This window comes from Schistocerca gregaria, chromosome 1 (assembly GCF_023897955.1).
Source record: "Schistocerca gregaria isolate iqSchGreg1 chromosome 1, iqSchGreg1.2, whole genome shotgun sequence".
Lineage (NCBI taxonomy): Eukaryota > Metazoa > Arthropoda > Insecta > Orthoptera > Acrididae > Schistocerca > Schistocerca gregaria.
Window position 1 is genome coordinate 271,942,623 of NC_064920.1, and position 17,191 is coordinate 271,959,813.

At 43.2% G+C, this 17,191-nt stretch overlaps 1 protein-coding gene across 2 annotated transcripts in view; it reads right to left on the minus strand.

Moving 5' to 3' along the window:
* The window catches only part of LOC126340516 (alpha-mannosidase 2x), a 162,792-nt gene that overhangs the window by 136,488 nt on the left and 9,113 nt on the right, over window positions 1–17,191 (minus strand). For both annotated transcript variants that reach the window (XM_050001696.1, XM_050001697.1), the window contains exon 2: window positions 11,657–11,772. In XM_050001696.1, the coding sequence (XP_049857653.1) occupies window positions 11,657–11,767 (111 nt within the window). In that variant the 5' untranslated portion in view covers window positions 11,768–11,772. The remainder of the gene's footprint in view (window positions 1–11,656; window positions 11,773–17,191) is intronic.

Below are 17,191 nucleotides of genomic sequence, written 5' to 3' on the forward strand. Positions count from 1 at the left end.
TGGGCAATTGGAGGGTCTTGCATAGTGTGTCCATTTGTATCCCAGCTGATCCACCTACTTTTGGGTGATCTGCATACAGTCTGAATTGCTAGTTGTAAAAAAAAAAGAGTTGAGCAGCACAGGTGGCTAAGTGTCTCGACAGATTGTAATCACATAGTTCATCAAGAGTTGCTGGCAACTGACTGTCAGTTGTGGGTCACCAGCTTTCACCACGATGCTGCCCACAGGGCTTACATGGAAGGTTCTAGTTGCCAACTGTACACCACACTGTTGGACACAGTATAACAAACTCAATACTGATAATGCAGCCGACCCACAGGCAACACATTCATCGTCCAGCTGGAAGAAATAAAAGCTTTATAAATACACAGAAGAAATGTGTGGTCTGCATCCCAGGGGAATTACATTTCCATATTCCCCCCATGAACCATGGACCTTGCCGTTGGTGGGGAGGCTTGCGTGCCTCAGCGATACAGATGGCCGTACCGTAGGTGCAACCACAACGGAGGGGTATCTGTTGAGAGGCCAGACAAACGTGTGGTTCCTGAAGAGGGGCAGCAGCCTTTTCAGTAGTTGCAGGGGCAACAGTCTGGATGATTGACTGATCTGGCCTTGCAACTTTAACCAAAACGGCCTTGCTGTGCTGGTACTGCGAACAGCTGAAAGCAAGGGGAAACTACAGCCGTAATTTTTCCCGAGGACATGCAGCTGTACTGTATGATTAAATGATGATGGCATCCTCTTGGGTAAAATATTCCGGAGGTAAAATAGTCCCCCATTCGGATCTCCGGGCGGGGACTACTCAGGAGGATGTCGTTATCAGGAGAAAGAAAACTGGCGTTCTACGGATCGGAGCGTGGAATGTCAGATCCCTTAATCGGACAGGTAGGTTAGAAAATTTAAAAAGGGAAATGGATAGGTTAAAGTTAGATATAGTGGGAATTAGTGAAGTTCGGTGGCAGGAGGAACAAGACGTCTGGTCAGGTGACTACAGGGTTATAAACACAAAATCAAATAGGGGGAATGCAGGAGTAGGTTTAATAATGAATAGGAAAACAGGAATGCGGGTAAGCTACTACAAACAGCATAGTGAACGCATTATAGTGGCCATGATAGATACGAAGCCCACACCTACTACAGTAGTACAAGTTTATATGCCAACTAGCTCTGCAGATGATGAAGAAATTGAAGAAATGTACGATGAAATAAAAGAAATTATTCAGATAGTGAAGGGAGACGAAAATTTAATAGTAATGGGTGACTGGAATTCGAGTGTAGGAAAAGGGAGAGAAGGAAACATAGTAGGTGAATATGGATTGGGGCTAAGAAATGAAAGAGGAAGCCACCTAGTAGAATTTTGCACAGAGCACAACTTAATCATAGCTAACACTTGGTTTAAGAATCATGAAAGAAGGTTGTATACGTGGAAGAACCCTGGAGATACTAAAAGGTATCAGATAGATTATATAATGGTAAGACAGAGATTTAGGAACCAGGTTTTAAGTTTTAAGACATTTCCAGGGGCAGATGTGGACTCTGACCACAATCTATTGGTTATGACCTGCAGATTAAAACTGAAGAAACTGCAAAAATGTGGGAAATTAAGGAGATGGGACCTGGATAAACTGAAAGAACCAGAAGTTGTACAGAGTTTCAGGGAGAGCATTAGGGAACAATTGACAGGAATAGGGGAAAGAAATACAGTAGAAGAAGAATGGGTAGCTCTGAGGGATGAAGTAGTGAAGGCAGCAGAGGATAAAGTAGGTACAAAGACGAGGGCTGCTAGAAATCCTTGGGTAACAGAAGAAATATTGAATTTAATTGATGAAAGGAGAAAATATAAAAATGCAGTAAATGAAGCAGGCAAAAAGGAATACAAACGTCTCAAAAATGAGATCGACAGGAAGTGCAAAATGGCTAAACAGGGATGGCTAGAGGACAAATGTAAGGATGTAGAAGCTTATCTCACTAGGGGTAAGACAGATACTGCCTACAGGAAAATTAAAGAGACCTTTGGAGAGAAGAGAACCACGTGTATGAATATCAAGAGCTCAGATGGCAACCCAGTTCTAAGCAAAGAAGGGAAGGCAGAAAGGTGGAAGGAGTATATAGAAGGTTTATACAAAGGCGATGACTTGAGGACAATATTATGGAAATGGAAGAGGATGTAGATGAAGACGAAATGGGAGATACGATACTGTGTGAAGAGTTTGACAGAGCACTGAAAGACCTGAGTCGAAACAAGGCCCCCGGAGTAGACAACATTCCATTAGAACTACTAACGGCCTTGGGAGAACCAGTCCTGACAAAACTCTACCCGCTGGTGAGCAAGATGTATGAGACAGGCGAAATACCCTCAGACTTCAAGAAGAATATAATAATTCCAATCCCAAAGAAAGCAGGTGTTGACAGATGTGAAAATTACCGAACTATCAGTTTAATAAGCCACGGCTGCAAAATACTAACGCGAATTCTTTACAGATTAATGGAAAAACTGGTAGTTGCCGACCTCGGGGAGGATCAGTTTGGATTCCGTCGAAATGTTGGAACACGTGAGGCAATACTGACCTTACGACTTATCTTAGAAGAAAGATTACGAAAAGGCAAACCTACGTTTCTAGCATTTGTAGACTTAGAGAAAGCTTTTGACAATGTTGACTGGAATACTCTTTTTCAAATTCTAAAGGGGGAAGGGGTAAAATACAGGGAGCGAAAGGCTATTTACAATTTGTATAGAAACCAGATGGCAGTCATAAGAGTCGAAGGGCATGAAAGGGAAGCAGTGGTTGGGAAAGGAATGAGACAGGGTTGTAGCCTCTCCCTGATGTTATTCAATCTGTATATTGAGCAAGCAGTAAAGGAAACAAAAGAAAAATTTGGAGTAGGTATTAAAATCCATTGAGAAGAAATAAAAACTTTGAGGTTCGCCGATGACATTGTAATTCTGTCAGAGACGGCAAAGGACTTGGAAGAGCAGCTGAACGGAATGGAGAATGTCTCGAAAGGCGGGTACAAGATGAACATCAACAAAAGCAAAACGAGAATAATGGAATGTAGTCGAATTAAGTCGGGCGATGCTGAGGGAATTAGATTAGGAAATGAGACACTTAAAGTAGTAAAGGAGTTTTGCTATTTAGGAAGTAAAATAACTGATGATGGTCGAAGTAGAGAGGATATAAAATGTAGACTGGCAATGGCAAGGAAAGCGTTTCTGAAGAAGAGAAATTTGTTAACATCGAATATAGATTTATGTATCAGGAAGTCGTTTCTGAAAGTATTTGTTTGGAGTGTAGCCATGTATGGAAGTGAAACATGGACGATAAATAGTTTGGACAAGAAGAGAATAGAAGCTTTCGAAATGTGGTGCTACAGAAGAATGCTGAAGATTAAATGGGTAGATCACATAACTAATGAGGAAGTATTGAATAGGATTGGGGAGAAGAGAAGTTTGTGGCACAACTTGACTAGAAGAAGGGATCGCTTGGTAGGACATGTTTTGAAGCATCAAGGGATCACAAATTTAGCATTGGAGGGCAGCGTGGAGGGTAAAAATCGTAGAGGGAGACCGAGAGATGAGTACACTAAGCAGATTCAGAAGGATGTAGGTTGCAGTAGGTACTGGGAGATGAAGCAGCTTGCACAGAATAGAGTAGCATGGAGAGCTGCATCAAACCAGTCTCAGGACTGAAGACAACAACAACAACAACAACAACAACAACAACAACCAGTTTGCATTGAGCTGATGTACATCCAGTAACCAAGTTGACCGTCAAATAAAAGACTTTGAAAGTTTCAATGACTTCAAGTAACTGTTCACCCAGATAACGTTCAGGATGTGACTGCACAGTATTGAGTTAACAAAAGTGCAAAACACAAGTCTTCATGGGAGGAGAGTGATATCCAAGACTCACAGCCCACTTACGAACTTTCTGGAATACCACCACCGGCAGAGTAAAACATGAAAAGGTGCAGTGGAACATTCCATTAGTTGCCATTGGCCAGTGAACGTGGCATGTTGATGTTTGGGTTAAGACAAAAAGCATGTGAAATTTTTGACAGATGGGCTAGCCTCACTCAGCATAACTTGCCATTGCAGCAGTAGTGCAGGACATAGGCAAGGCAGTGTCTCAATCATCGGGGTCTTGGTGGTATTGCCAGGTATGTGACCAGGAGAGGTGCATTGGGATCCCAAGTGGGCTGCTATCTGCTGTAAATAACAATTTTGCAGCACATTCATTCGCAACACAGCAGTACCAACAGGGCAGATGGTCTATGCCAGATGAGGAGATAATACAGAGCTGCCAGCCATAGCCTTGGGTTTGACTCCCTGCTGGGGTACCTGCTTCCTGCACCAAGTTTGTCCACCAGACTTTGTGTCACAGTACAGCATGCCTTTCTACCACACCAGTGAACCAACATATAAATTGGAAATAAAATGTTAATTTAAACAGCCACTTCTTCCTGGCCCTCATTGGCCTGCAATACAGTCTCACCACTTGCCACCCAGCCCCGACATTGCAGCCACCCCATATTATCCCTAGGGGCAGCTATAAAGTGGTGTCAGAAGTACTGATACCGTCTTCTGTGGGCAGCACAGGGTACAACACCTGTGCAGGAACACAATCTGCACTATCAACACAGTGGAGCGTGTGGAGAAACTTATTTTTTTATATGTGTGACTGGCAGGTGATCTAAGAGGGAGCACTACTGTAATGTGAGGGTTAATTTGTTTAGAGCAGAATGTGTGGGAATTTTGTGGCAACAGTAAAGAGCAGTATTTAGACGCTGTGAGGTGTTCACAGTGTAATCTGCTTGGGCACCCCACACCGTGTGCTGAATCTGTATATGTGACTTGTTTTACTTGCCATCAGTTTGGTCATGTTGCAAAGCACTGTAGAGAATCTAGGTGGTTAATGACAAAGTGCAAGGTGTAATTTCTTCCTTTCTTTTTGTCATTTGGTAATTACTGCACATTTGATTGTGTATTAATGAAGGATAAAGGTGCAGCAATGGCAGAGTCAGAGGCGCAGGGCATCATTAGGCTAGTGGCAGTTCAGGCGTTAGTTAATGAGTTAGCACAATGGAGAGCAGAAAATAGATCTTGCTTAATAAGTTTGCAATTAGAGAGGCTTGTAACAGATCTGGCTTCCACAAACCTAGTCTGTCCCTTTTCTGAAAGTTTATCTGAGGATGTAATTTTGTTAGTGGAGGACATTACAACATCAGTACACCCATAACAAGTTGCAGGTAGCAAAGTTATGTTTAGCAGGAAAAGCAGAGACCTTTGTGAGAAGCACGGAAGTGTCTGGTAAGGAAGAAATGCTTGAGTAGTTGGACCAGGAGCCTCTGCAGAGGTATAAAAAGCAGAATAGTATGAGAGTCTTTTTGGTGTAGCTGAGCACTATTACAAAGTGGCAAGTGGAGACCATGGAAGATTTTGCCAAAAGAGAAAGAAAAGTGAATGTATGACTGATGAAGCGAATAAAGTTTTGCTGCAAGAGGCCAAGCAGAGGGTGGTCAATAATTTCCTATAGGGTATGCCGCCAGATATGTTAAGGATGATGGGCACAGGGGCACCTAACGATTTCCATTCGGCTGTGAGATGGGTTTTGGAGTGTAGAGAGACAGATGTGTTAACGAGTGTGAGGGAAGAGCATGATGTATTCTCTGCAAATGTGAAGTGTTGAAATTGTGAGGGTACAGAGCATATGCACAAGGAGTGCCACCAGAATTGGTGGAATAGGTGTAGTATGGCTTATCAATAGCACTACGGTAACGATAGTAGGAGTGGACAGGGGGAAGTTGTCAAATGCGTGGGAGACGTACGACAGTATAGAGTGGAGCAGTGGGTGGTGATGTCTAGTTCTTACACACTGAAAGCATTGAAAAGGCATGACAAAGAAATCTGTGCTGAAGTACCACAAGGTCCTTATCAAGAACAGAAACCACATCATCTGTCAATGTTAGGCTATAGTTGCTAAAATGGTCGACAATAGTGCTTGTTGGATGCCTACAGCTGCTCAGAGGTGCTCCAGAGTCGATCCCAGGTGCAGAAAGAGTGGAACGAGAGCAAACAGTAAAAAAAAGAGGAAATGGAGGAGCACACAGGGAACTGTAAATGGACACATGCAAGAAGTGCCATATGCCTTGATATCATGGAAGCAGCTGTGTGTGTGTGTGTGTGTGTGTGTGTGTGTGTGTGTGTGTGTGTGTGTGTGTGTGTGTGTGTGTGTGTGTGTTTGTTTTTATGATTACTTAGGATACAATGTGTTGGGTACTGTGAAGAGTATGTTAAGGGTGGATTTATGGATTTTGTATGGTCTGACTGTTTTGTTTTATGGTGCAAAAACAACTAGGGTAATATGGCCCCATGTCAGAACCGTAGAACACTAAGAGAGGGGAAAAAAAAGAAGTTAAAAATGAATACCCGTTAAGTACAAGCGATGGAAGCAAAGACAGCTAAAAATAGGGACTTTGAGGAAGGTCCATAAAATATGCCTTGGAGAAACAGAGGTCCTGAACTAAAGCTTAAATGTCCTCTGAAACATTGCTACAACAGATAAAAACTAAAACACAGTCGGCAGCCTGCAGGTTGTTCACTAAAATGGCTGATAACTCAGATACAAAACATAAATGAGATCGTAAGTGATTAAAAAATGGCATTCACTCAGGAAATGGCAAACCATCAGAGGTTGAGGGCAATGAGCACATAGTAGTCGGGGAGCACCATTTAACAAATGGCGATGGCTAAAAAGATAGTGCTCAATACGCAACCTAGCTAAAATGATCTCCTTGTGGCGAGAGGGCTGAGAGGTCATTCAAACTGATGGGAGAGGTTTAATTCCTCAGAGCCTGCTCCCTTAAAGGGAGGACCAGTAGAGATGCCAGAGTGACACGATCTTCTGACAGACAGCAGCACAGAGATCATCAGAGGGAGTGGAAGAACTAGCGGGCCGAGCTATGAGGACTGCCGCCTTGGCAGCAGCATCAGCAGCTACGTTTCCCGTCAGAATGACGTGACCAGGAACCCACATAAACATCACAGTGACTCCATCAGGAGTGAGCAAGTGACAGCTTTCCTGTACCTGTTGCACTAAGGGATGGACAGTGTACAGCACACTGAGGCTCTCAAGGGCAATGACAGAATCAGAGCAAATGACGCAATTGAAAAACCTGTGTCACTGGATGTACTGCATCGTCTGTTACAGGGCAAAGAGCTCTGCTGTAAACACTGAGCAGTGTTCTGGAAGCCAATACTGAAAATTGTCAGTGCCAATGACGAAGGCACACCTGACACCACAGTCAGTCTGAGAGCCATCAGTGTACACAAAGGTACAATCACGAAGTTCCATGCGAAGGTTGTGAAACTTACAGCGACAGAGCAAGGCTGGAGTAGTGTTTTTAAGAAGCAAATGAAGCCCAAGGTGAACACAGGCCACCACACGAAACCAAGGTGGTGAAGGAGTCACAAACTTTGTGGAAGTGGGAGTTAGCACGATGTTAAGCTGCTGGAGCAAGAGCTGAAAGCGAACTCCAGGAGGTAACACAAGAGGGACGTGCCCATACTGGCAATCAAAGGAGTCGTCAAAGAAGAAGGTGCAGGATAGGTGGCCAGGCATGGCAGACAAACGCCATGCGTATCTGCCAAGGAGAAAGTCATGGCAGTATGACAGTGGTAGTTTGGTTGCTTCAGCATACAGACTCTCAACCAGGCTAGTGTAAAAGGCACCAATGGCCAAACGGATGTCACAATAGTGGATATTATTGAGACAGCGTAAAAGGGACGGATGTGCAGCTGCATAAATGAAACACCCATAGTCTAGTTTTAAACGGACAAGGGACCAGTACGAACGGAGGAGGATGGTTCGATCTGCTCCCGAGGAAGTACTGCTAAGGACCAGTAGGACATTGAGGGACAGCGTACAGTGGGGGGAGGGAAGATGAACAGCAGTAATTTGCAGTGCAGGCAGGGCGACGTCTCCATAATTGAGGTTTTGGTGGTGCTGTCAGATATATGACCAAGAGTGACACATACAGAGCCGCCTGACACAGTCACAGGTTCAAGTCCCTGTCGGTGTACCTGCTTCCTGCACTAAGGCCACCCACGAGATTTGATGCCACAGTGCTACAGACCTGACAGTCCACTCCAGCTGCAGCTGGACTCCTACCACAAGGCAACAGGTCACACTCCAGGCACAGCAGCCACCTTCTGACAACATTGTGGCCACACTTCCTGCCACCAGCCTTTACCAACTGCCATCCTACCACACTGCAGAATCAATGTACAAGTTGGAAATAAAATGTTATTTTCAACAGCCACATCTTCCTAGTTCATCAGCCTGCTATCCAGTCTCAGTCCTCGGCCACCCAGCCTCCTAGTAATGCAGCAGCCCCATGTCACCCCCCCCAGGGGTTGGCTACATTTCTGCTATGTCCCTTGAAATTGGCACTTTGGGCTGTGCGATGATGGAGAGCTATAGTGCAGACAAATACGACAACAGTGAGACCATAGATCTCTTGCAGTCGCGATACCACTGACTGTGATGACAAAGAAGAGATCTAAGTTTCCTGTACCTGTTGGTTGCTGAGGATCGCACCTATCCTGACCCCAACAGTTGGAGAGATAGGGAATTCTGAATGAAAATGGGATAGCCCTGGAAACTCCACTCATGCAGAGCTGACATGACGTTATGGTGCCAGATGGTATCAAACACCTTCTATAGATCAAAGAAACAGTGATCAAGTGTTGGCTATGGGCAAAAGCATAGCACACTGCAAATTCTGGATGAATCAGTTAGTTTGTGATGGACCAGAATGGCTGAAAGCCACTTTGAAACTGTGATAAATGTCCTCTGGCTTCCAGGCACCAACAGAGTTCCTGGTTGACCATTCATATTTCACAAGCCCATTCATTAGAGAGACTGTTTGATAATTAGTCAAGTTTTGGATCACTTATCAGATATTTCCAAACACTACTGTTTGATTAATATTACAAAAGATGCAGGGTCAAATTCTCCCAAACCACTGCTCATATTCTATTCAAGACAAATATTATCATGGCTGGGAGAACATTAGATAGTCAAAAAAAGTACCTTTAAGTACATCATTGGTCAAATTACTGTCAGTACAGAAATTCTTGTAAGTTTGATGTGCCAAGGGTGAATAATGAAAGAAATGAGTACCCAGTACAAACAGTACAATGAGCAACCAACTCAACTAGAGGGGCTCCATTCAGCAACAGACAGAGCATTAGCCCCTCCACAAGTCAAGAGGAGGAAGATTATGGTTTGATGATCCATTGATGGCAATGTTACTGGAGATGAAGAACAAGCTTGGACAGCATAAAGATGGAGAAGGAAATTGATCATGCCCTTTTCGGAAAACCGGCCCGTTATTTGTTTTAATCAATTTTGGGAAACAACTGAAGCCTAAATAAGATTGGTTGGATGGGTACTTTGATGTTAAATGTCAGTCCAGTGGCTTAACTCATGCATTAGCTCACTGCACCATTCCTCAAATAATTTGCTGTGTTTGTGTGTTCCATCTAAGCTGCACCATAGTCACGTAAATTTAAGAGACAATTCATATCAATTTAAGGAGGCAATAGGACATCCTCATAGGTCACATTAGTGATGCCTGTGAAAAAAAACTTGGCCTAAGGCTCAAGATATGTGTAACACAGAATAAACTGAAAAAGTTTTATTACTTGTATTTCGCAAATATGGAAATGCTTTACTCTGGTATAAAAAAAAAACGGGCCTCAATAAATTGTCTTGAAGGTGAAATCATGTTCAAAAACCGATGTTTAATTCTTTGCACCCTACGTCTCATTCTTTGCTCCCTACAAGTACACTACAGCCGATATAGAAAGATAGTGAAACAGACAGCCTGAAGAGCAAATCACTCTGAAAAGATTATGCAATTACTATCTGAGCAAATTTACTAATAAGTCTGTTCCTTCTGAAAATCTGTGTCTGTTTCAGAGTTCATAATGTAAAGCAGAATAATTCACTCCAGCCTAACATTACTGCTACTGCCTCAGTGAGTCACACTTGGACAAATCAACTGTCTCATACAGATACCCAGGTGCAATATTTTGCATTGATATTCTTGCAAACCTGCCAGATGTATCAATGGATCGCTCAATATACCCAACTATCAGTGGATCACTCAATATAATCAGGTGTCTCTCCAACATGTTTGCCAGACAGAGGGTGGAAGGATTCATCTGCTGAAGCTAGGGTAGGTGTAAAATGCCAGTGGCACATTTTAGGGCTGCTGCAGATCACCACACACTAACTTCATCAGCCAGCCAATGTTTATACCAAACTCTCCGGTGTGTCTACCGATGACAACCCTGTGCTCAGTAGTTTCTCCTGGACTGTGAATTAGGTTTTGTCATTACCCATCAATAAGGTTTGGCTTGTGCACAGATTTGCCTGTCTGCTTAATGTTGGACTGTCTTGACTCATCATTTAACGGACTGCTGTGTTTTCAGTGAAAAAACTGATGGTGTATGGCTGCACCAAAAGCATGGTTCATATTAGAGTATTCCACATTCAAACCAACACACAATGTAATCCAGCACTGACTTGACTTATTCAACAAACATTCAGAGTACTGAAATGACCACGAGGGAACCACCTCGAGAAGTCCTTTGCTTTTTGTATTTCCATTGAGTCAGGAACTATTACTTTCTGTAACTTAATCGTAAATGAGTTGTGCTCAATAAAATCTAGGTTGTCGAAGAAGCAGACTTACAACAAATATGAAATGAAATGATCACAATAGGCTCAGTTGTGGGAAGGCAAGTGGCAGACTTTCGTTCTCACAGGTTACTCAGAAAGTGCAGTCAGTCTGCAAAGGATGCTACTTACAAATCACTTGTCCATCCAGCCATACTGACTGTATAGCACAAACGGCCAGCTCAGCATTTCTTCCCATAAATTATGGAGCTCTTCCATTTCAGTTTGCTTCATTGTACTTGATTCAAATAAAATGGTAACCCTTATGCTCTCTGTTAGAATATACAGTCAATGTTTCGAGATAATGTAGCATTATTATCTCCATTGTTCTTCTTCATTATCAAACAGGATGCACTTACAATGATTAACTTAAAGTATCTACCTATATTCAATTTTTCTGGGCCCCTTATTTCGATATATTCTTTAAGAGCACTATGCCAAAAAATCTGCAACTGTGTCAGAATACTAGACTTTTCTTTGATAATTTTGTACTTTTATGTCAGGCAATACCAAAAATAATAATCATCGTCTTCATCTAAATTGTTGAACACAAAGATAACAAACATTATGAAGTAACATTACTAGAAGCTGGAACTAAAATAATGATAAAGGTTAAATGTGTATGTCAACAATGTTGAAGTTGTTACGATTAAGTACTAGATCAGATATGACTATGAGGGAAACAACACTGAACATGTTCTTTTCAAAGGCATCATCCTGACATTTGCCAAAAATGATTTATGGAAACCTGAATAAGGGATTTAACAATTTTAAGGAAACATTATGGTACTTAAAAATTTAGAACACATTTTCAATAAATTTCAATGAAAATAATTTTAAGTTGGTGCTTGTTTAACAAATAAAGATTTTTGTATTAACTCTCATTGCAAAATGTATCTGAATGAACATACCTCTTGAAATTCATGAGGCAATAAAGTCACATCCATCATAAGGTACAGCAGCATGCAGCCTCCAAAGATAAGAACAGCACAAACTAGTGCCGTTAATTTACGTATCCTCATTTTACCTGAAACATTAAGGGAATTTCAAAGCTTCTTTGAAAGCAGTGACAGTGTAAAAGTAGAAAATGGAAATAATTTTAATCATCGAATTATACGAAATTTACAGCTGGTATTCCTATTACTAACTGACGAAAAGTGTTAGCTACTGACAGCAATCTCTCACAGTCAAGAACCATATTTTATGTTACAGAATATGCTAATGAGTATTAGATCCAGTTGGAGTACTGCATCAATTGCATTAACTTTTCCCCTCTATATACCTGGAAAAGAAAGAGGGAAATGGAAAAGAGAACATGTGCTGGACAGGGGGTGAGAAACTGGAAGACAACGACGACGATGATGATGATGATGAGGAGGAGGAAGAGGAGGAGGAGGAGCAAAGGGATAAAAGAAGGAAGAAGGAAGTAAAATGAGCAAATAGGGCAGACAGGTGCCACGGTTATGAATCATGTCTAAAAGATAAAAAAGCAGTCAGCAGACGCCATAGCCAGAGGTCGTACAATTATGCTGGCTGACAGCTTGGTCTCAATGCATCTGGTCTCCTCATCAAGGAGGTTAAGTTAGTATATGTTCTACTGTGGAGATTAGTCTCTCTTTTCTCAGTTATTGGAATAACCAGACAAGTTTTACAAATATAGAGATGAACAGAAAAGTTCTATTCCATTGTTGAGACACTTTGCAGTGACATCAAAAAGCAATATTATGAATACTCTGAACAACTTCAAAAAAAAAATTCAGCAAAACGGACATAGGTCAGATCAGTTATCATCCTTCAATGATTATCACTCAGAATAGCATGAAAAACAAACATTCATTTTAGAATAAAATACTCTGAACACCTCAAGCAATGAAAAGTGGAAAAACACACACAACATTTTCTACTGGCATGAAAATCCAAATGAGCAGCAATGAACGATTGCTGCTACAAAAAAGATCCAATACAGAAACTTTAAGCATCAAAACAGATACACACCACTTTTCTCATGTGAACACACAATTTCTCGAGGTCATAATTTATGCCTAAAATTTCTAACACAGCTTCTGCCTATGTTGAAGAAACACATATTATTATGTATAGACATGAGGCTGAAATGGCTACACAGCCACTGAAAAGACATTATGTAATAAAAGGTAGCATTTGAGAAATTATTATTATATTTTCAAATTGTTAGTAACTTGTGGTTTCCAAAATCTAGCAATTTCAGACCAAAAATTTACAAGACACATCTCTGTTGTTATTTTTCTCCTCCTTTTTGTCCTACACTTAAAAGTTTTTTCCAAAATTCATGTGAGAATATTGACCAAAGAAAACAAACGGATCTGAATTCCACCAACCACTGTTCGAAGTTGTATGTTTGTTTTTCAAGTGGTAAATTCAGCTGATTCGACTAAAGAAAACAAACTGATTTTAATTCTATTTATCAACTTCCAAAATCTGTATGTTCAGCCATTCAGATCAGTTGCACTGAGACCACACAAACATTGGTGTACTGGTTTGAAAAGATCGGGCGTATTTAGCCGATGTCAGTTGTTGATGGAATCCCCCCAATGTTGATGCCACTGTGACTGCTGATTTAGTTACTAGGTAAAACAGTTAACTTCCAGTGTACTCCAAAACATTTCTGCCTGCACCAGCATTGTACTCTGTCATCAACCCTGCCATTTAGCATCACCTATCTTACTTTAAAGAGATTCTAGTTGTATGTAAAGCATGCTAGTACCATAACACAATCAATGCCTTTCCTGTGTGACTGTAATGGAAATATCATTAATGACAGCGCTGCTAAAGCTTTGGTTGTTTGGTTGGTTGGTTGGTTGGTTTAAAAAAGGGGGGAGGAACCAGACTGCTAGATCATCAGTCCCTCGTTATGATTAAAATAATTCCACAAGGGTCGGAGTAAAATAATCAAGAGATACAAAACACAGCTGGAAGAAAGGAGAAAACCACAAAAATGACTGAACGGCAACAAACACTAAAATGGACAAAATCAGATAAGAAAACCACAGAGAGATGCAAAAAACATGTAGAAGAGATCAAAACAAGAGAGCAGATTATCATGACTGGCTGACTATGAGAATAAAAAGGAAAAGCCAGCCACTGTGCAACACATTAAAACCTCCACCCTAAAAACACTAGGGTGGAGGACACAGAGGGACAAAGGAGGAGTGCTAAAACTTAGGTCAAATGATAAAACTCACCCTCAAGAATAAAACATAAAACAAAAGATGCTCTTGAGATATTGTCACCCAACACTGAAGGTAAGGTGCTGTGAAAGTTAAAAGTCCACTGCAGAGCGGCTAAAAGTGGGCAGTCAAGCAAGAGGTGTATGACTGTCATTTGTGAGCCACAGCGACACCCAGGTGGGTCCTCAAGATAGACTAAGTAACCACGCGTTACCCACGTATGGCCACTGCAGAGCTGGCAGAGGACAGATTCCCTGTGAGAGGACCGCATGGTAGACTTCCACACATTCATAGTCTCCTTAATGACACGCAGTTTGTTGTGAGAACTATTATGCCTTTCCATCTCCCAAAGCCAAACAACCCTGCAGTGTAAGACAGAATGCAGGTCAGTTTCGGAGATACCCATCTCCGGAAGCACTTTCCGCGTAGCCTGTTTGGCCAGCCTGTCTGAAAGTTCGTTACTGTGATTCCGACGTGCCCTGGGGTCCACACAAAACACCATTGAACGATGGGACCATTCCAGGGCATAGATGGACTCCTGAATGGACACTATCAAAGGATGGCAAGGGTAGCACTGGCTGATAGCTTGTAGGTTGCTCAAGAAGTCAGTACACAAGAGAAGTAACTCGCCAGGGCATGAGCAGATGTGCTCAAGAGCACGAGATATGGCCGCAGTGAAAACACTGCAGCCATCTGGCAAGGAGTGCTGTTCAACTCTAAGAGGACACTGGTCACCAGACCCGTGCTAAAAGCTCAAGTCACAAGGCGAACGGCACAGTGGTGCACAGGGTCGAGTAAATGCAATGCTGAGGGTGCTGCCGAACCATAAACCAGACTCCCATAGCCAAGGCAGGATTGAACAAGGGCTCTGTACAGCTGCAGCAGCGTAGAGTGATCAGCACCCCAGTTGGTGTTGCCCAGGCAGTGGAGAGCATTGAGGTGCTGCCAGCACTCCCGCTTAGGCTGACGAAGGTGAGTAGCCAAGTCAATCTGTCGTCGAAAACCAGTCCTAAGAATCGATATATCTCCAGTACCGTGAGTGGATCATCATTAAAGTATGTTCAGGTTCCGGATGAACGGTACGACACCGGCAGAACTTCATGACACATGACTTTGCGGCTGATAACTGGAAGCCATGAGCTAGAGCCAATGACCGTGCCTTGTGAATGGCCCCATGTTGGCACTGCTCAGCAATACCAGTACTGGAGGAGCAAAACAAAAAGCAGAAGTCATCTGCATACAAAGAAGAGGAGACCGACAGCACTAAAGCTGCTGCTAGGCCGTTAGCCGTTAATGGCCACTAAAAATTGAGACACACTCAATACGGAATCCTGTGGAACGCCATTCTCCTGAATATTGGAGGGGGGGGGGGGGGGGGGGGTATTATGGGAGGCACCAACCTGGACAGGGATAGTACGGAGCAACATGAAGTTTTGGATAAAAATTGGGAGTGGGCCACGGAGACCCCACTCATACAATGTAGCAAGGATATGATGTCGCCAGGTCGCGTCGTATGCTTTACATAGATCAAAAAAAGACAGCAACTAGGTGTTGGCGTCTGGAAAAAGCTGTTCAGATGGCAGACTTGAGGGACACAAAATTATCAGTGGTAGAGCGACCCTGGCGGAAGCCGCCCTGACATGGAGCTAGTAGGCCACATGACTCCAGGATCCAACCCAACTGGCGACACACCATATGTCCCAGCAGCTTACAGAGAATGTTGGTGAGGCGGATGGGCTGATAGCTATCCACATCAAGGAGATTTTTACCAGATCTTGGCACAGAAATGATGGTGCTCTCCTGCCATTGTGATGGAAAGACACCATCACAACAGATCTGATTGAAGATGATGAGGAGATATCGCATGTAGTCACATCAGAGATGTTTAATCATCTGACTGTGTATCCGATCCAGCCCAGGAGCTGTGTCAGGGCAATGTGAAACGATGCTGAGGAGCTCCCACTCTGTAAATGGGGTGTCATAGGGTCCACTGTGGTGTGTACTGAACAAAAGGACTTTCCTTTCCGTTTCTGTGAGGGTGCAAAAGGCTGGGGAGTAGTTCTCTGATGCAGAGGCTCAAGCATAGTGCTCAACAAAGTGATCGGCAACCATGTTTGCGTCATTACACAGCATGCCATTGATGCCAATGCCAGGTACACCTGTTGGTGCCTGGTACCCAAAAAGACGTCTGATCTTTGTCCAGACTTGAGAAGGTGACGTATGGCACCCAGTGGCCGGCACATACCTCTCCCAACACTCCTGTTTCCGGTGTTCTATAAGCAGGCGAACGCAGGCATTGAGCCGCCTAATGGCTGTTAGGAGCTCTAGGGAAGGGTGCTGCTTATGTTGCTGTAGAACTTCCAGATGCTCTTTAATTGCCTCAGCAACTTCCGGCAACCACCAAGGGACTGACTTTCGCCGGGGGCACCCTAGAGAATGACGGATCGCGTTTTCCACCACAGAAATTATTGTTGTAGAGACCTGCTTAATCAAAACATTGATGGCACCACATGGGGGCTCAATGGTGACAGCAGAGGTGAAGGCTGCCCAGTCTGCCTTGTTTAAAGCCCAGGGGAGTGACAGGAAGATGGGGGAGTGGTCACTACCGCACAGGTTGTCATGTGCTCTCCAAGGACAGGTGGGAGGAGTCCTGGGCTGCAAATTGACACATCAATGGCCAGGTAACTACCATGAGCCACACTGAAATGTGTGGCGGCCCCAGTATTTAAGAGGCAGAGGTCGAGTTGGGACAGTAAATTTTCGACATATCTGCCATGGTCAGCAGTCCTGGTGCTACCCCACAATAGGTTAAGGGTGTTACAATCTACCAAAAGTAGTAAAGGTTAAGGGAGCTGATCAATCAGTGCAGCCAATACATTCAGGAGTACCGCACAATCTGGAGGGAGATATACGTTGCAGACAGTTATTTCCTGTGTCAGCCATTTCCTCACAGCCACAGCTTCAAGAGGAGTTTGAAGGGGCACAGGTACACTACATACTGAGCTCAGGACATAAACACGAACTCCACCTGACACTATCATATTTGCTATGGTTCTTGAAATATCCCCCGCACCTGCGAAGGGCAGGGGTCCGCACTACCGGTAACCAGGTCTCCTGGAGGGCAATGCAGAAAGCAGCGAGGCAGTCTATGCCTCAGGGTCACATGCTGCCACCGACTTATTTCCTGTCTGAGAGAGCTAAGTACACACTCGAATCTTCACCTCATCCTCAGACAGAGAG